Source organism: Coregonus lavaretus, assembly GCF_964263955.1.
Source record: "Coregonus lavaretus genome assembly, chromosome: 23".
NCBI lineage: Eukaryota > Metazoa > Chordata > Actinopteri > Salmoniformes > Salmonidae > Coregonus > Coregonus lavaretus.
The window spans coordinates 26,453,079-26,473,841 of record NC_140010.1 but is presented as its reverse complement, the minus strand read 5'-3'; the positions used below and the strand labels follow the sequence as shown (position 1 = coordinate 26,473,841).

The following is a 20,763-nucleotide window of genomic DNA, read 5'->3' as shown; positions in this document are numbered from 1 at the left end:
GTGAATTAGTCAATCTGAACTGGCGGGGACTCAACAAGGACTGGATAGAAAAGTGCTTTGTAATGGTGATTTGAGTGCCAATGGGGACAGTAAGTTGATCGTTTTGACCTTTGACCGCCTGTGTGTGCCCCCCAGTGAACAGCAGGGCACCGCGGTCCAGTGAGAACCCCAACAGGAATAGCCACACGTTTAACTGCCGCATGTTGGTCAACCCCCACGGGCCCGAGGAGAGGGGTGAGCAGGAGCCCAAGGACCAGGAGGTGCAGCAGAAATACGAGACCATGCAGTGTTTCGCCGTGTCCGAGCCAAAGTCCATCAAAGAGGAGGGAGAAGGTACATGAATGTTTGTTTACCATCAAATCAAACTTTATTTGAAAACTCACTTTACAGTAAAACAATGAAATGAAGGAGATGCAAAACAAACAGAAGGCAATAAAAGAGGTGAATAAAATAACATATAAAAGGTTGTTTCCCATCATCATAAAGTACCATGATGATCGGTTATTGTCTCTTCTGTCTTCCAATAGGGGGTTAATGTTGAACTCTTGGAATGAGGTCCTCTCTCTTAGTTAATTTCACAAAATCTTCCAACATGGAACATTAATGTTTCTGTCACAGATGTTACATGTGCACTTCAATAGAATTTCACTTTTAAACTCATTCTTTTAGGAATGTAAGGTTTACCAATATTGGAGGTATTTCCAAAGCGCATCTGGGCTTAGGCTTGGACAGAAATCACAGACCTGGGTCGCATTCATTAGTGCAAAACGTTTTTTAACGAAAAACAAAAACAAGCGTTCCTTATTGGCTATTCATGTAGTCCCTTCCCTATTCGTCCTGTTTGTTTCCGTTCGTTCCTAGTAAATATGACCTTGTAGTTCTGTGTGGTCAGATGTCTTCTCTCCTCGGTTCATCTCCATCTCTCCAGTGTCCTGTCCTCATTTTAAGATTCCTGTCATCCGTCAGACACATCCTCAGAGAGGACCCTGGGACGTCTAATTAGTAGCTGCCACTTCCTCCTTTCCCCCAGAGCTCCCAGGGAAATATGTTTCTAATGTCTAATTTTAGTACCGCCATCCATACGCCGCCACTTCCCAGTTATTCAGCCACAATTTTCTCTTGACATTGAAACCACACCAGAGCTGCAAATTCAATGGAGACGCGTCACTAATGAAAACCTGTTGATGGGGAGAGTGAGGGACGGTAGCTAGGAAAGTTGAGGCAGGGTGTGAACTGAACATCGACACGTTGTTTCACCCACCACCTCCAGCCAAGACGAGGTCATGTCGATGAACTTGAGCTCCTTCTATGTAAAGCTTTGAAAATTTATTTGTGTTTTTTCTCCTCCTCGTCTAGATTTCCAGTCTTGTCTGATCTGTGTGGCACGAAGGGTTCCAATCAAAGAGAGGCCCATGCTCCCGACATATGAGAGCTTTACCACCAGGCAGGATCTCCAAGGTATGGTACAGTTCTAGGACTACTACAGTATTCATATTTATTACTCTCATCACCCCTGATGTGGGTTGGTTCATCATTCACATTCAATGTTGAATGTTTGAAATGTACATTGCTTGCTGTTTGGCGTTTAGGCCGGGTAACTGCAAAGCACTTTGTGACAACTGCTGATGTAAAAAGAGTTTTATAAAATAAAGTTGTTTGATTGACTGAAGCTAGGGAAACTAACTGTTAGCATTATAATCGTAGGTAAGATCACATCACTGGACACCAGTCTGTTGAGAGCCTCCATGAAGCCAGGCTGGGAGGACCTGGTTAGGAGGTGCATCCAGAGGTTCCACCTGCAGAACGACGGGGAGATGTCCTTTGCAAAAAAGCATCAGCAAGAAGGTACAATGCATAGAAATCATATAATATTATTGTATATTCTATGTTCTATAAATTATATTCTGTGTTGTAATGTTTCACTGGATCTGCAGGCCTTTGTTGGCGATGGAGTCCTCCAAAATTGAAAGCATGTGTCAGTAAATCTGTCTCTTTCATATCTCGTATTCTTTCTCTCTCCAGTCCTGAGACAGGGCCATGCATTCAGCCCTCTGTATCGCTTCTCCCTGTCTGACGGTACCATTGTGTCGGCCCAGACCAAGAGCAAGCTAGTGCGCTCCCCTGCCACCAATGAACCACAGCTCTACATGTCCCTCCACATCCTCCAGAGGTACATCCCCCTGACCCCCTCCTCTCTCTAGTTCAACCCCCAATCAGAGCCACTGTTTGGACCGCAGCAGTCGTAGACATGGATCCTGGCCTGTTCTACTGATTCTAATTCTATAGGTGCAGCCACACCACGGAGGCTCAGTTCATCCCTTACCATAGGTAATATGATGTGCCCCAAATGGCTCCCTATTCCCTGTATAGGGGCTACTTTTGGCGAGAGCCCTATGGAATGCACTACAAAGTAGTGCACGTTAAAGGGAATAGGGTGCCATTTCGGAGGCTACCCCAGTGTTTCACCCGTTTAACTGGTGTCCCCGGGGCAGAGCTCGACAAGAAAAGGAAACAATGACAGGACTGTTGTTGAGAATGAGTGGATCAACTGCAAACTTTGCTTTTTCTTGGTGAATTCTCTAACTCATAATGTAGCTTCAGTGCCGTGCACAATGACGCCTTTGTGTTTCGAACTGTGCCTGGAGCTGCTAAAGCTTGTTCGGTGTGTGCCGCATTAGAACTGTCGTGTGGAGACCCGACTGGTGTTTGAGTTTGCTCTGTTGAGTACACAGACCGTGTCTCATAGGACTGAACTTTAGTCATCGCCAACATGATCTTTTATCATCAGTAGCCATCATAGAAGAAGTACTGTCTGAATGGAAAAAGTTGACTACGATTGTCATTCCATTGCTGAATGCCATTTTTTATGCTACTCTAGTTCAGCCGGAATGACGTAAAGCAGCTTCCTTTAGTACGGCTGCATCCCAAATGTCACCCTATTCCCTTTATAGTGCACTACCTTTGACCATGGCTCTGGTCAAAAGTAGTGCACTATAAAGGGAATACGGTGCCATTTGAGACAGCCTATATTTTTGTTACGCCCTAAAGCTGTGTGTCTGTGTGTGGCCCTCTTCCAGGGAGCAGACAATCTGTGGGATGAACCCGGACATGTCTGGCCAGGGACAAGGACAAGGACAAGGACAGGGGATGGGGAAGCAGCCAATGAACACCATGTCCTCGCTGCCCCCTCCCAGTGTGGTTGGGCTGTCCCCTGGGCTAGGGGTCCAGGGCCAGGACACAATGGTCAGCAGCAATACCAACATGGCCGCCCTGCAGGGTGGACGTTACGGATGCCATGGGACTATGAACCGAACCCCCACTCCTCAGGGTTGCAGCAACTATGCACTCAAGATGGGGATGAACAGCCCGTCGCAGGGCAGCCCCAGTGTGACCTCTCAGGGGGGTCAGGGTGGCGGTGGTACCATGCTGTCTCCACGCCACCGCCAGAGCCCCAGTGTGGCGGGTAGCCCCCGGGTTCCTCCCCCAGGACCCTTCTCCCCGACGGGCAGCCTTCACTCTCCGCCAGGGGTAGGGAACAGCCACGGTGGCTACACTGGTAACAGCTCCCTCAACGCACTTCAGGCCCTCAGCGAATGCCACAGGGTCTCCCAGGGGCAGTCCTCAGGGTCACCTGACAGGAAGCCAAGCAATCTGCTGCAGATGCAGAGTCCCCCTGGTAGTGGTGGAGCCAGCAGCAGTAACAACCCCATCTCCAGACAGCTGGCCAACCGCAGCAGCACGTCTGAGCGAGAGATGGAGATGTTTGGAGCGTACGGAGAGCAGTCCCAGCCAGACAGGGAGGATGGGGAGCAGAGGGAGTCGAAAGATGGCACCCCCGAGCCCTTCGGAGGAGGAGGGCCGGGAGGAGAGCTGATTGAGGCCCAGAACAGGCTCCTCAACAGCAAGGGCCACACCAAGCTCCTGCAGCTGCTCACCAACAAGTCGGAGCACATGGAGCCCTGCTCGCCCCACGGGGCCCCTGGGGGAGGGGACCCCAACTGTAAGGACCCTGGGACGGGGCCAGGTGGCCACAACAACCACTCCTCCTCGCTGAAGGAGAAACACAAGATCCTCCACAGACTCCTCCAGAACAGCACATCCCCGGTGGAGCTGGCCAAGCTGACGGCAGAGGCCACGGGGAAGGACCTGAGTCAGGACCAGGGAGTACCAGACAGCATGGCCACCAGCGTGGCTGAGATGGCCACCAAGCAGGAGCCCGTTAGCCCCAAGAAGAAGGACAATGCGCTGCTGCGCTACCTGCTGGACAAAGACGACAACACCATGCAGGAGAAAGGCATCAAGATGGAGCCAGGAACAGAGATGAAGCTGGCCAACGTGAAGACGGAGAAGCATGACCCGGGATACAACATGGCAGATCAGGTCAGAACAGCAGCAATGTGTATGGTCATGATACACTGACTACGTCCCAAATGACACCCTATTCCCTCTATGGGCCCTGGTCAAAAGCAGTGCACTATATAGGAAATGGGTGCCATTTAAGACGCAACCACTGATTAGTCTGTGAAATAGGCCTAGCCATACAATGCAGCCTCCTGGGGGTTGTCCTGGATTCTTGTGCTTTATTACATAATACCTAGTGAGAGGCTAACTAGGGAATCTGTTGCCCTGCCAGGCATTTAATATGCTGTGAGGATTTGTTGATTATTGTTGAGACCTCTTAGCCATTGCCAAAGCCAAGTTGATCTCCTTGTGAAATCCAAGGACAGGTCCTGAAAACTAGCTGGCTAGTGAGTGAGGCAGGCAGGCTGGCCCGGTGTCTGTCTTGAATAGTCTCTGGCAGACAGTGGGGGCTCTGAAATACAACATATTGCCAGGGGTAGTGGAGGGAGGAGAGAGTCCCGTAGTGTTTAGTGCTGGCTGGTTGGCACACGTTGGTGGCCTGCTCCTGTAGCTCCTCCGTGCTCGTCCTGGTCTAAACAGCAGCTGGAAGGCCTAGGTGACTGCAGACAGCTTAGCAGCCAGTGTTTATACTGCCAGCTCTCTGTGCTTTCTGTAGAGTGTGTGTTTGTGTGTGAGGAGGATGACAAGGTTGTAGTAAGTCTGTGTGTTCAGGGGGTAAGAGATAGATGGAGAGGTAGCTAGCAGACACACTGTGGGAAGAGGAAGTAAGAACTACAACCTTTAATTAGATGGAAGCCGTTAGGCTACACATCTCCCCTACAGGAACTATAGACATTCAGTTCAGAGGAGAATATTGTGCATAAGACCAATATGATTTTCTGGGGGTCATTTTCACAAATGCAATCTGGGGTCCCTATAGCCTATAGCAGTTTTTCCCAACCCTTGTCCACCAGTACCCCCAACAGTAGACATTTTTATTGTAGCCCTGGACAAGCACACCTGATTCAACTAATCATCAAGCCCTCAATGAGCTGAATGAGGTGTTTGTCAAGGGCTACAACAACAATGTGTACTGTTGGGTGTACTGGAGGACCAGGGTTGGGAAACACTGGCCTATAGGGAGGCATTACTGTCTGTGTTTGCCAATAGCCAACTCCCTATGCAGAGTGGAGCGGAGTGGCCTTACATCATACATGACCTCATTAGTGCAGCCGGCTATTTATATCCTCCCCTCTATCCATCGGCCTGCCTGTTTGAAAGGGCCTGCGCAGGAAAGATTCCATTCCCATCTATAGGCCTCATTCCCTTCACTGAAAAAGCTCATTCTCAGTGATGCGTACAGTAAGTAGCTTAGGCTTTTTATGCACTGGTTTTCTTGATTAGAAAGGGATCTGGAAAAAATGTAAACATATTTTAATGTGGAGTGTTCAGACTGTTTTCCTGTGCTAGAAAATATACACCATTTATGTTCTGTAATATCTATATATTATGTATGTACATAGTGATCAGAGTTTTCAAAATGCTCATGGACACGGCCTCCCGCATACAACTATCATACTCATGTCTGCTCCCGGAGGCTATTCTAATGTGTGTATATATAACTTGTATGTCTATATCTGCGTCTTTGTCTGTGTGCATGGATATGCAGTCTAGTGAGCTGGAAGACATCTTGGATGATCTGCAGTGTAGCCAGCAGCGGCAGCTCTTTTCAGGCCAGCACCACCACCAGCAGCAGCAGTCCAGACCCGTGTCTCTGCCCGCCAACGTAGACAAGCAGTCCATTATCAACGACATCCTGCAGATGACCGAGAACAACAGCAGTCCCACGGGCACCAACACCCAGCAGAAGGCCTTTCCAGGCATGGGCCCAGGACGTGAGTTAACCACACCTCTGCTCTTATCTGTCCCAGGTTACATCCCAAATGGCACCTTATTCCCTATGGGCCCTGGTCAAGTAGTGCACTCACTGTATAGAGAATAGGGTGCCATTTGGGAAGTAACCCCAGTAGCTCGAGATAGCAGTAGCCCTTAACCAAAGATCTGAGATCAGCTTACCCTCCCCAAATCTATCATAAAGAATATATGACCCTGTGTCGGCGGTTAGTTAGGGGCAACTTCTACCTACTTTGTCCTACTTTTGATATGGGAAAAAAGGTTTGGTCAAGCCAGTATAGTTTAGTGAGATGATTGTGTAACTTTTTCTGTCTTGTGCTCCCAGACTTCAATGGTCCCAGGATGGGCCAGCCAGGACGAGGGCCCCCTGTCCGCAGTATGTCCCTGGATCAGTCCAACATGTCTGCCAATGGTTCTCCCCGGCCCTTCCCTCCTCACAGGAACAGCAGCCCCTACTCTGTCATGCAGCAGCAAGCCATGATGGGAAACCACGGGATGCTGCAGAACCAGGCTAACATGGGCAACGCAGGCAAGTCGTCTTGTTTAAAAAGTCGTTAAGCTATGTATTACCAGCTAAATGTTTTGTGTGTTCTTCTATGCCACTTCATGTTATTATTGGATATAGGATCAGTCCCAAATAGCACCCTATTCCCTCTATAGTGCACTACTTTTGACCAGAGCCCATAGGGTCCAGTTCCAGTGTTTAGAAGTGATCCTTGCTCAGCTTAGTCTGTCCTCTTCTGTCTCCCTGTCCTAGGCATGCCCCGGGCTGGCATGCAGCAGGGTTGGGGTCCTCAGGGGCCAATTGGCCAGGCTCTGCAGCAGAGAATGGGGCCTGATGGTCGCATGGTGCCCAACGTCTCCGCTGGAGTCCCCATGAGGCCCAGCAACCAGCAGCCTGGACCCAGACAGATGGTCGCCATGCAGATGATGGGAAACGGTGAGTGCTGCTGCTGCCGCCCATGTTTCTCCACACACGCACACCTTACCCCCGTTTCGCCTAACACACATACACACACACACACCTTGCCTCTGTATCCATCTAGAGCCCTATGAAGGCTATAATTGAACTTATTCTGAATCTTTTCAAAATGTCTGTTGAACAGTGCAATCAGAGATGGAGATGGCTGGTCCTCACTACCCAGGGCAGCAGGCACCGCCCAATCAGACTGCCCCGTGGCCTGACCGCATGATGTCTGTAGACCATGGACTTTATGGGAACCAGAACAGGTAACTAGCTACACACAGTGCAGACTAGTGTTGAATATATTCCAGGTATTTTACAAATGTTCCATCCCGAGAATAATAAATCACTTTTCTCTCGGTAACCCACCACCAAAACCGGAAGTGTCATTCAAAAGCATATAAATAGGCCTATGTCTGGATTTCATTAGAGCTTTGATCTCAAATTCAACCTGATGCTATCTGAGCCTGATGAGCCATGCATTAAATACATTTTTTGAGCCCTACATTAAAGACATTTAATGAGCCCAAGCCCAGCCGTTATTCAATACATATATGACATTACACACGACAGAAAAACATAAAAGCCCATAGACGTAGCTAGCTATATGCTCTCTTGGGTAAATCAATTAAACTAGCTTCAGTAGGCTAATCTTGTTGAGTGTGAACTGTATTACTCAAATAAAATAAAAGTGTATTTGTCACATGCGCCGAATACAACAGGTGTAGACCTTACAGTGAAATGCTTACTTACAAGCCCTTAACCAACAATAAAGTTTTAAGAAAAATAAGTGTTAAGTAAAAAAGAGAAGTTAAAAAGAATTAAAGAGCAGCAGTAAAATAACAGTAGCGAGGGGGTACCGGTACCGAGTCAGTCAATACTGTACTGTATGTGCCACATGACATGCTTGAATAATGTAGGACTTGAATTAGATGCAAAAGGCTTTCACTTCTCTTCATGAAGATTGAATGGTTATGGGTCTGAATAAAAAAAACTGCTATAACCTACCGCCATCGCGCGTTCTTGCTTCTTTCAAACTAGTTTCAAACAGCAGTTCTATTGGCTGCTGTATTTAACATTCGGCAAACAAGTGCTTGCGTCCCTCTTCGAATAGTCAATTGGTATAAGAAATGCAACAACAAAATGTCCAGCAAGCTATTCTAGTCTAGCTTTTCCTGAATGGGACTCCAAGAGCTAAGGAGGGCAGGCCAGCGGCGCACAGGTGCATGCGTATTTGCGCAAGAGACAAAGAAGCTTATTATGCATAACCCATCATTCATTAGGTAAATATAAGGCTAGTACTGCATTCAATGTATTACCTAAAATAAATAAGCTAGGACATCTATATATAGGCCTATCAATCTTGAACAGGATGATCTATAGTACCAGTCAAAATATTTTTTAAAACAATTTTCTACATTGTAGAATAATAGTGAAGACATCCAAACTATGAAATCACACATAGAATCATGTAATAACCCAGTAATTTGTTTAGATTCTTCAAAGTAGCCACCCTTTGCCTTGATGACAGCTTTGCACACTTTTGGCATTCTCTCAACCAGCTTCATGAGGAATGCTTTTCCAATAGTCTTGAAGGAGTTCCCACATATGCTGAGCACTTGTTGGCTGCTTTTCCTTCACTCTGCGGTCCAACTCATCCCAAACCATCTCAATTGGGTTGTGGTCGGGTGATTGTGGAGGCCAGGTCATCTGATGCAACACTCCATTACTTTCCTTGGTCAAATAGCCCTTGGAGGTGTGTTTTGGGTCATTGTCCTATTGAAAAACAAATGATAGTCCCACTAAGCGCAAACCAGATGGGATGGCGTATCGCTGCAGAATGCCGTGGTAGCCATGCTGGTTAAGTATGCCTTGAATTCTAAATAAATCACACAGTGTCACCAGCAAAGCACCCCCACACCATCACACCACCTCCTCCATGCTTCACGGTGTGAACCACACATGCGGAGATCATCCGTTCACCTACTCAGCGTCTCACAAAGACACGGCAGTTGGAACCAAAAATCTCAAATCTGGACTCATCAGACCAAAGGACAGATTTCCACCGGTCTAATGTCCATTGCGCGTGTTTCTTGGCCCAAGCAAGTCTCTTCTTATTATTGGTGTCCTTTAGTAGGGGTTTCTTTGCAGCAATTTGACCATGAAGGCCTTATTCACGCAGTCTCTTCTGAACAGTTGATGTTGAGATGTGTCTGTTACTTGAACTCTGAAGCATTTATTTGGGCTGCAATCTGAGGTGCAGTTAACGCTAATTAACTTATCCTCTGCAGCAGCGGTAACTCTGGGTCTTCCTTTCCTGTGGCGGTCCTCATGAGAGCCAGTTTCATCATAGCGCTTGATGGTTTTTGAGACTGCACTTGAAGAAACTTTCAAAGTTCTTGAAATGTTCCGTATTGACTGACCTTCATGTCTTAAAGTAATGATGGACTGTCGTATCTCTTTGCTTATTTGAGCTGTTCTTGCTATAATATGGACTTGGTCTTTCACCAAATAGGGCTATCTTCTGTATACCACCCCTACCTTGTCACAACACAACTGTTTGGCTCAAACGGAAAGAAATTCCACAAATCAACTTTTAACAAGGCACACCTGTTAATTGAAATGCATTCCAGGTGACTACCTCATGACGCTGGTTGAGAGAATGCCAAGAGTGTGCAAAGCTGTTATCAAAGCAAAGGGTGGCTACTTTGAAGTATCTCAAATATAAAATATATTTTGATTTAACCATTTTTGGTTACTACATGATTCCATATGTGTTATTTCATAGTTTAGATGTCTTCACTATTATTCTACAATGTAGAAAATGGTAAAAAATTAAGAAAAACCCTTGAATGAGTAGGTGTGTCCAAACTTTTGACTGGTACTGTATTTTGGATGCAATTTGAATTGCATTGGAGAGAACGACAGAGTGCTTGCCTATCTTTACAATGAAAAATGAAGGTGACCCCCCGGAAGCCAGGTGGAGATGTGTAAAGACACGCTTTCGGTCTTTATATTACTGTAGCATAGGCTATGCTGCAGCAAATGCAGGCCTACCTGTCACAAGGGGAAAAAAAGTTACCATGATGAGATGATAGGGCTACATGCATTGTGAACTGCGCTCCATACTGAGATGGTCTGTCTGTCCCCATCCTGAGAGTTGATGATTCATCACGCAAAGAGAAGGCCATAGAGAAGCTAGATTTAGACATCACATATAATTGAACAGTTACATTCCATTTTACGTCATGCTGTTCATATAAATAATTTACTGGTTTCTCGCAGTTATTAACCCGGGAAAAGGGAGTGGTTTTAGGCGGTAAATCTCAGCAACCGGGTTCCCGCCATTCAACCCTAGTGCAGACCTCTTCTCTGTGACAGTACAACACACCTCACACTTCTCTACTGTCTGACACACTCTTTTGAAAATAGTGCACTATATAGGGAATAAGGTGCCATTTTGGATGCAACGAACTGTGACATTCTGAACCTACTCTGGTTGTTCACTCACCAGATAATGAGAGAACCCAGACAAGTCGGAACAGGTTACTGTATGCTTGTGTACTGACTGCACAGTCAGTGGCTGTTGAGTGTGACAGTTGTATGGTATGCACATGATGGTGTCTGTCTGATGAGAAGCAGATGATTCTCACCGTGGTGACCTCTCTGGCCACACGGCCCTCACCTGTCTAACCTCCGACCTTGTGTTGTGGCATGTCGTGTTCTTGCACTTAACACCCACACTTCGAAAAAGGGTCTACTTGCGATAACTGTGATATGTGCTTGTTTTTTCCTACAAAACTTAGTCTGGATCAGAGCATCTGCTGAATGAACTAAATGTAATGAAATGTTGTGCTCCCCACAGACAGGCGTATGTTAACCCCCAGGAGGAGGCGCTGTGTCCCCCATCGCGGCCTGGGGAGGGGCCCTCGGACGGGGACGCCCTGCTTAGCCAGCTCTACTCAGTGCTGAAAGACTTTGACGGCCTGGAGGAGATTGACCGCGCCCTGGGAATCCCCACTCTGGTTAGTCAGGTAATCTCTATTAGCCGCTCTAATCTGCCCAGGCCACAAAGATGTACTAGAGAGCTCATCTCCTATCTTTTCAATTGCCACTTCAAAATGGGGATATCCCTTATTAATGGGGCAATCTGCAGTTGCTATATACATCTTTGGACTTATAAATTAATGATATGTACCCATTGATTCGTGAAGAAAATATAATTTATAAATGCCTAATGAGCTTAGTTAAACTTTCATACCTCAACAAAACCTGAAATATATAAGCTTGTTTTAACCCAATGTTTGTAAACAAAGTTAATGTAAACAAACACTGTATACCCTCAAAACATGGTTAAAACAATGATTTTGATATCATGGATGGTCAGTCCGTGCATCCATAGCTCTATGAATTTGAGAGTGTTTATGTTTCTCCAGACCCATCCCTCAGCTTTTTACCGAAACAGTGGAGGTGAGATGCTTTGTTATTGTTTCAATTGTGCATTGCCCCTTTAATTGCACTGTCCATGCTAAAACAGGCTTTGGCCCAATTGTGCCCTCTATCCAACTCTATGGCCCTGGCCAACAAGCCTATAGCAGGCAGGCAGCTGGGCTCAGGTACATTTTCCCTTTAGAGGCCTTACTGTAGTTCAGTACTGTACTGTAATTCAGTGACTTCTGTACAGTAGTTACTAATAATAATAATTTGGTGGGCGCTTATATTTGTCCAATTTCACAAGTGTATATTAATACGCATGTGTGAATTTGAAATGTGTTTTTTGCATATCTCAACTCTCCCGGCGACACCCTCAGAGAGAGGGGTCACAGCCAGTGTCTGCCATTATCAACGGCGACTCTGGAGCAATTAGGGTTAAGTGCCTTGCTCAAGGGCACATCGACAAATAGTTACTTGTTTCCCTAAGGTCTATAGGGAATGTGTATGTTGCTGTGGGTTCCGTTGTCATTTGTAAATGGATTGAGATATTATGCAAGTTGGTGTAGAAACTACAAAATCTAAAATGAATTTAGCTGGCTAGTTTTGTTAGCAAGCCATTACTTATTAACGGAAAAACAAACAACACTGACCTATTGTGTCATTTGCAAATGACCTGCTATGTTACTCAATTTCTTACCCTGTTTGATCTGTCTATCTTTGTAGGGCCAGCCAGTGGAGCAGGAGCAGTATCCCAGTCAGGAGTCGCCCATGATGAAGCCACCCATGTACAGCCAGCACTACCCCCAGGCTGGCAGCATGGCGCAGGGCAACTACATGGGCCAGCAGGACCCTGGCTTCCACGGTATGCCCGGTCTGATGGGCCAGCGGATGGGCTACCCCATGCTCCGACTCCCTGCCCGACCAGGAGGCCCGGTGCCCGCCCAGCCCAACAACCTGAGGCTGCAGCTGCAGCACCGACTACAGGCACAGCTGGTAGGGCGACACACCACCCGTGGAGCCTTCACTGGAAATTATATTGGCCCTGTTCTAATTAATGTCTTAATCTGCAAAGAAACATTTTAAAAGCTTGAAATTAAAAAAAAAATGATGTTCTAAATAATAAATACTTTGCCCAATATACTAACTTTTCCCTTTAAAAATCACACACACCACCCCTAGAGCCCTCACTGTAAATCATAGGGCATGTAGGAATGTCCTGACCTGAAAAGGACAATTGATACGCTAAAGCTTGAAATAGTGTTGCGTTTGGAAAAAATACTTTGCAATGTTGACATCGATAATTGCACAACCTTGCCCCTCCCTCGTCAAAATCATAAAGGAACTTGACATTTAAGAACATTGCAAACTGAACTGGACATCTGAAAATAAGAGCTTATAGTCTACTCACTGAGGGTTCTACTGCCACCTGCTGGAGATTTGATACGAAAATTCATAACAATGACTGAATGTTGTGCAGTATCTTAATATTTTTGGACTTCACCGAGTAATGGGCCTAATAGAATGTGAAGGTCTATGTAATTAACATATTTAATTGGTAAAAATATTTTTAAAAGTAATTTTCTTATTTCCTCAGCAAAATCGTCAGCCAATGATGAATCAGATGGGCGTGTCCAACATGAACCTACCTCTCAGACCCAGTGTACCCAACCAGGTTAGTCAGACCCTTCAAATACTGTAGCAGATCTTTATTGTAACACAACAGCTCCGTGTGTGTGTGATTTCTAAGCTTGCATCTCAAATGGAAGCCTATTCCCTATATAGTGCACTACTTTTGACAGAACCCTATTCCCTATATCAGGGGTCGGCAACAGGCAGTTTTGGCCCTCTAGAGTTTTGGGGGGGAAAATCTCCAGGAATTCAGCAACAAATTTGTTTAATTTAGGAAATCTGTTCCCAAGTATTCCCCAAAAAAAAAAAAAAAGACGTGATTGTGTCTCAATGTAATCAAGGTATGAAAGGATTGTTATTTTCAAATACACTCTTTTTGGGCTTAGTTGTGGTCAATTTGCAGTTTAGAAATGATTTATAATTATGTTCCAGCCCCCTGACCATCCGCTCTGACAAAAATCGGCCCTATATAGTCTACTTCTTTTGACCAGGGCCCATAGTGCACTATACAGGAAAAAGGGTGCCATTTGGGACGCACACTAAATGTCTAAAATCGAAATGTATTTTTGTCCGTCTGTCCTTCCAGGGAACCCTTAATGCTCAGATGTTGGCCCAGAGACAGAGGGAGTACCTGAGTAACCACCTGCGGCAGCGCCAACAGCACGTCCACCAGAGAGCCATGCTGATGCGGGCCCAGGGCCTCACCATCCCCCCCAACATGGCTACAGTGGCTGGGGCAGTTGGGCCCTCGCAGTCCCCCGGCATGCCCCCCAGCTCCATGCCTGCCTCCATGGGCACCAACCCTCGGATCCCCCAGGCAAACCCCCAGCAGTTCCCCTACCCGGCCAGCTACGGTACTGGGCTCTCTTCCCCACCGCCCTCCACCAGCCCCTTCTCCCCGCTGTCCCCTGGTCTCCCGGGGGCTCAGCAGCTCCTCTCCCCTCTCCACTCCTCCCCGATCCCGCATGGCTCCTCCCAGATGAGTCTGGCTAACCAGCAAGGGATGATGGGAAACGTAGGCGGACAGTTTGGAGCCGCAGTGAGTCCACAAATGCAGCAGCACAGTGCCTTCCAGTTTCCCAGCTCAGGTATACTCTAATACTGCCCGGTCACCTCGCTGTGTGTGCTTCTGTCTCAGACACCATGGAACAGTGTGCTACTGGCTTCCTATCACAGCTTAGGTTGAATTTCAACTGATAATCATTATTTGGTGGCCGCATGACTGTGTGGTGGTGTTTGTTTCTCATACGTTCTCCATTTTGTCGCAGTTTAGCTGAACATCTGCTAATGAAATAGTATGCCTCATGTCATCTCCAAATTCTATCAACCTGAAGAAATCAGAGGACTCACAATCCATAGTATTAACTAATCATTCCCTTGTCATGCTAGTCAAAACAATCCATTACATACAATGCAAGGATAAGAATTACTAATAGCATTATCACGTTTTAGATTGCTTTGTGTTGGTGGTGTTCACATAAGCAAATGGTTGTGGCTGACCTGTAGAATTTTGACCTAGTTTCACCCCCCTCTTATCCATTCATGTGACTATTCATTTTCTGCTTGTGTAACTTTTTTAACCCAACTGCATGTATTTTACTTTACTTTGGCTCTTCCTGTATTTCTGTTGCTTCCTACATGAACATACCTGCAGCAGTCAACTACAACGCATAGCTTATCTTTAGCGTGGTCCCAGGTATGTTTGTGCTCTCTTACCAGCTTCATTGCTGTCATTGTCAAGTCAAACATGGCATGACAATGAGTGACAAAGACTTGGAATGATGGCACAAACGGACTGGCACTCAAGCTATCTTTTCTTGACAATGAAATGAATGTGTTTGGGTGTCGACATTCTGCTGTACTCTCCACCCCTCAGTATTGATAACATATGTCTCCTTGCTGGTCCTGTCAGGTATGAACCAACAGCAGCAGGACGCAGGCTTCATAGGAGCCACCACCCCCCAGAGCCCTGTCATGTCCCCTCGCATGAGCCATACCCAGAGCCCCATGATGCAGCAGCAGACCCAGGCCAACTCCTCCTACCAGCCCTCCTCTGAGATGAACGGCTGGCCTCAGGGCAACATGTCAGGAAACAGGTGAGACTGACTAGCAGCTCTAGATTTCTGATAACTGATTAGGTTGCAAAATTCCGGTAACTTCAGAAAGGGTTTCCAGAAATTCTGGTTGGAGGATTTCCTGAATCAGGGAATATGCAGGAAATCTGTCATTCACCATCCAGGATTTCTGGAAAACCTGGAAATTATGCAAACCTACTACTAACCTATGCATTTAGCATCTATTTAGTTGTCATGGTTATTATGATCAATGATCATATACTTATGTTTTGACTTTGCATTAATCTATACAGTCTGTAGGATGTATCCAGTATGCTCTCATTATACAAATTCTTTCATCAACCTGTGGAAAAATCAGTGACTGAATATGTACTTATTTTGTTTCCATGTTCCGTTTCAGTATGTTCACGCAACAGTCTCAGCAGTACGTGCCCCAACAGCCTAACAGTGGAATGTACAACGACGGCAACGCCAACCCGAACATGAGCGGTGTCCCCATGGCCTCAAACGCCAACGGAAGCATGAGCAACATGAACCAAATGTCAGCAGGCCAGATGACCATGACCTCTGTGCCTACAGAAAGCCTGTCCTCCATGGGCCCTGAGCAGGTGAGGGGAGGGAAAGGGTGTGTGTGTGTAGGGCTGTCTGAGTGTGTCCAGTGCCAGTTCCACCTACCCCTGTGTGTACTATAGTTTCTCTTTAGCCCCCAGCTGTGCCCTGGACACCATATGTGAATTGATTGCCCCCCCCCCCCATCTATCCTCAGAGTTCGTACTGCTTGGTGACCTAAACTGGGATATGCTTAACACCCCGGCCATCCTACAATCCAAACTAGATGCCCTCAATCTCACACAAATTATCAAGGAACCTACCATGTACAACCCTAAATCCGTAAACATGGGCACCCTTATAGATATCATCCTGACTAATTTACCCTCTAAATACACCTCCGCTGTCTTCAACCAGGATCTCAGCGATCACTGCCTTATTGCCTGCGTCCGTAACGGGTCCGCGGTCAAACGACCACCCCTCATCACTGTCAAACGCTCCCTAAAACACTTTAGCGAGCAGTCCTTCCTAATTGACCTTGCCCAGGTATCCTGGATGGATATGAATCTCATTCCGTCAGTAGAGGATTCCTGGTTGTTCTTTAAAAGTGCTTTCCTCTCAATCTTAAATAAGCATGCCCCATTCAAAAAATTCAGAACTAAGAACAGATATAGCCCCTGGTTCTCCTCAGACTTGACTGCCCTTGACCAGCACAAAAACATCCTGTGGCGTACTGCATTAGCATCGAATAGCCCCCGCGATATGCAACTTTTCAGGGAAGTTAGGACCCAATATACACAAGCAGTTAGGAAAGCAAAGGCTAGCTTTTTCAAACAGAAATTTGCATCCTGTAGCACTAACTCCAAAAAGTTTTGGGACACTGTAAAGTCCATGGAGCACCTCCTCCCAGCTGCCCACTGCACTGAGACTAGGAAACACTATCACCACCGATAAATCTACAATAATCGAGAATTTCAACAAACATTTTGCTACGGCTGGCCTTGCTTTCCACCTGGCTACCACTACTCCGGTCACCAGCTCTGCACCCTCTGCTGCAACTTACCCATGCCCCCCCCCCGCTTCTCCTTCACACAAACTCAGACAGCTGATGTTCTGAAAGAGCTGCAAAATCTGGACCCCTACAAATCATCTGGGCTAGCCAATCTGGACCCTTTCTAAAATTAGCCGCCGAAATTGTCGCAACCCCTATTACTAGCCTGTTCAACCTCTTTCATAACGTCTGATTTCCCCAGATTGGAAAGCTGCAAAGGGGGTGACACTCTAGATCCAAACTGTTACAGACCTATATCCATCCTGCCCTGCCTTTCGAACGTTTTTGAAAGCCAAGTTAACAAACCGACCATTTCGAATCACACCGTACCTTCTCCGCTATGCAATCCGGTTTCCGAGCTGGTCATGGGTGCACCTCAGCCACGCTCAAGGTCCTAAACGATATTATAACCGCGATCGATAATAGACAGTACTGTGCAGCCGTCTTCATCGACCTGGCCAAGGCTTTCGACTCTGTCAACCACCACATTCTTATTGGCAGACTAAATAGCCTTGGTTTCTCAAATGACTGCCTCACCTGGTTCACCAACTACTTCTCAGATAGAGTTCAATGTGTCAAATCGGAGGGCCTGTTGTCTGGACCTATGGCAGTCTCTATGGGGGTGCCACAGGGTTCAATTCTTTGGCTGACTCTTCTCTGTGTATATCAATGATGTCGCTCTTGCTGCTGGTGATTCTCAGATCCACCTCTACGCAGACGACACCATTTTGTATACATCTGGCCCTTCATTGGACACTGTGTTAACAAACCTCCAAACGAGCTTCAATGCCATACAACACTCCTTCCGTAGCCTCCAACTGCTCTTAAACACAAGTAAAATTAAATGCATGCTCTTCAATCGAACGCTGCTGGAGACTCTTATCTCCCTCACTAACTTTAAGCATCAGTTGTCAGAGCACCTTACCGATCACTGCACCTGTACACAGCCCATCTGAAATTAGCCCACCCAACTACCTCATCCCCATATTGTTATTTATTTTGCTCATCTGCACCCCAGTATCTCTATTTGCACATCATCTCTTGCACATCTATCATTCCAGTGTTAATACTAATTGTAATTATTTTGCACTATGGCCTATTACTTACTACATTCGTACACACTGTATATATATATTTTTTTGTATTTTTCACTTTATGTTTTGTTTTACCCCATATGTAACTCTGTGTTGTTTTTATCGCACTGCTTTGCTTTATCTTGGCCAGGTCGCAGTTGTAAATGAGAACTTGTTCTCAACTGGCTTACCTGGTTAAATAAAGGTGAAATAGCTAGTACTGGTTTGCTTGCTATGTATAGTAGTAGGCTGCTTTCCCAAATGGCACTATACTGTAACACCCTTCATTGTACACTACTTTTGACCAGAGCCTTTGACTTAGTGGCGCCGGAGGGGATGGCTGCCGTTTTATGGACTCTTAACCAACCATGCTAGTTTGTGTGTTGTTTTACATTGTTTGTAACTTATTATGTACATAATGTTGCTGCTACTGTCTCTTATGACCGAAAATAGCTTCTGGACATCAGAACAGCGATTACTCACCTTGAACTGGACGAATAATTTTTATTTGAGTCGGACGAGAGGGATTTGCTTCAGACACCCGACAGGGCCCTCATTCCCGTCATTCGCAGTAGAAAGAAAATGAGATATTGCGGAAGGAGATCTGGGTGCCTGGTAAGGAGCCGGCGACGAGTGGCTAATCTGCCTTCAATACTTTTGGCCAACTTACAATCGTTTGATAATAAAGTGGACAAACTACAAGTATGTATATCCTACCAACGGGACATTAAAAACTGTAATATCTTATGTTTCACCGAGTCGTGGCTGAACGAAGACATGAATAACATACAGCTGGCGGGTTATACACTGTATCAGCAGGATAGAACAGCAGCCTCTGGTAAGACAAGGGGTGGCGGTCTATGTATATTTGTAAACAACAGCTGGTGCATGATATCTAAGGAAGTCTCGAGGTTTTGCTCGCCTGAGGTAGAGTATCTCATGATAAGCTGTAGACCACACTATCTACCAAGAGAGTTTTCATCTATATTCTTCGTAGCTGTCTATATACCACCACAAACCGATGCGGGCACTAAGACCGCACTCAATGAACTGTATACGGCCACAAGCAAACAGGAAAACGCTCATCCAGAGGCGGTGCTCCTAGTGGGACTTTAATGCAGGAAAACTTAAATCCGTTTTACCTCATTTCTACCAGCATGTTAAATGTGCAACCAGAGGGAAATAAACTCTAGACCACCTTTACTCCACACACAAAGCTCTCCCTCGCCCTCCATTTGGCAAATCTGACCATAATTCTATCCTCGTGATTCCTGCTTACAAGCAAAAACTAAAGCAGGAAGCACCAGTGACTCGGTCAATAAAAAAGTCGTCAGATTAAGCAGATGCTAAGCTACAGGACTGTTTTGCTAGCACAGACTGGAATATATTCCAGGATTCTTCCGATGGCATTGAGGATCATCAGTCACTGGCTTCATCAATAAGTGCATCGATGACGTCGTCCCCACAGTGACTGTACGTACATACCCCAACCAGAAGCCATGGATTACAGGCAACATCCGCACTGAGCTAAAGGGTAGAGCTGCCGCTTTCAAGGAACGGCACTCTAACCCGGAACCTTATAAGAAATCCCGCTATGCCCCCCGACGAACCATCAAACAGGCAAAGCGTCAATAAAGGACTAAGATCGAATCGTACTACACCGGCTCAGACACTCGTCGGATGTGGCAGGGCTTGCAAACTATTGCAGACTACAAAGAGAAGCACAGCCGTGAGCTGCCCGGTAACACGAGTCTACCAGATGAGTTGAATCACTTCTATGCTCACTCAAGTAGTAATAATAATAATAATATAATAATAATAATATGCCATTTAGCAGACGCTTTTATCCAAAGCGACTTATAGTCATGTGTGCATAAATTTTTACATATGGGTGGTCCCGGGGATCAAACCCACTACCCTGACGTTACAAGCGCCATGCTCAACCAATTGAGCTACAGAGGACCACTGTAACATGCATGAGAGTATCAGCTGTTCCGGACGACTGTGTGATCACGCTCTCCGTAGCCGATGTGAGTAAGACCTTTAAACAGGTCAACGTTCACAAGGGCGCAGGGCCAGACGGATTACCAGGACGAGTACTCCGAGCATGCGCTGACCAACTGGCAAGTGTCTTCACTGACATTGTCAACCTCTCCCTGTCTGAGTCTGTAATACCAACATGTTTCAAGCAGACCACCATAGTCCTTGTGCCCAAGAACACTAAGGTAACCTGCCTAAATGACTACCGATCCGTAGCACTCACGTCTGTAGCCATGAAGTGCTTTGAAAGGCTAGTCATGGCTCACATCAACACCATTAACCAAATCCTAGACCCACTCCAATTTGCATACCGCCCCAACAGATCCACAGATGATGCAATCTCTATTGCGCTCCACACTGCCCTTTCACACCTGGACAAAAGGAACACCTATTTGAGAATGCTATTCATTGACTACACCTCAGCGTTCAACACAATAGTGCCCTCAAAGCTCATCACTAAGCTAAGGACCCTGGGACTAAACACCTCCCTCTGCAACTGGATCCTGGACTTCCTGACGGGCCGCCCCCAGGTGGTAAGGGTAGGTAATAACACATCCGCCACACTGATCCTCAACACGGGGGCCCCTCAGGGGTGCGCGCCCAGTCCCCTCCTGTACTTCCTGTTCATTCATGACTGCATGGCCAGGCACGACTCCAACACCATCAAGTTTGCCGGTGACACAACAGTGGTAG

General features: G+C 46.4%; 1 protein-coding gene across 4 annotated transcripts in view; it reads left to right on the top strand.

Annotated features, from left to right (window-relative positions):
* Positions 1-20,763, top strand: part of LOC311150723 (nuclear receptor coactivator 2-like) — an 80,746-nt gene that overhangs the window by 55,426 nt on the left and 4,557 nt on the right. For 2 of the 4 annotated variants that reach the window (XM_084188240.1, XM_084188241.1), the window contains 15 exons: positions 136-333; positions 1,357-1,458; positions 1,705-1,845; positions 2,023-2,170; positions 3,078-4,380; positions 6,011-6,236; positions 6,581-6,784; positions 7,013-7,195; positions 7,362-7,485; positions 11,085-11,253; positions 12,377-12,646; positions 13,248-13,325; positions 13,869-14,370; positions 15,195-15,378; positions 15,758-15,965. In XM_084188240.1, the coding sequence (XP_084044366.1) occupies positions 136-333; positions 1,357-1,458; positions 1,705-1,845; positions 2,023-2,170; positions 3,078-4,380; positions 6,011-6,236; positions 6,581-6,784; positions 7,013-7,195; positions 7,362-7,485; positions 11,085-11,253; positions 12,377-12,646; positions 13,248-13,325; positions 13,869-14,370; positions 15,195-15,378; positions 15,758-15,965 (4,040 nt within the window). The remainder of the gene's footprint in view (positions 1-135; positions 334-1,356; positions 1,459-1,704; positions 1,846-2,022; positions 2,171-3,077; positions 4,381-6,010; positions 6,237-6,580; positions 6,785-7,012; positions 7,196-7,361; positions 7,486-11,084; positions 11,254-12,376; positions 12,647-13,247; positions 13,326-13,868; positions 14,371-15,194; positions 15,379-15,757; positions 15,966-20,763) is intronic. The other 2 variants (XM_084188242.1, XM_084188243.1) reach the window with 2 other exon arrangements.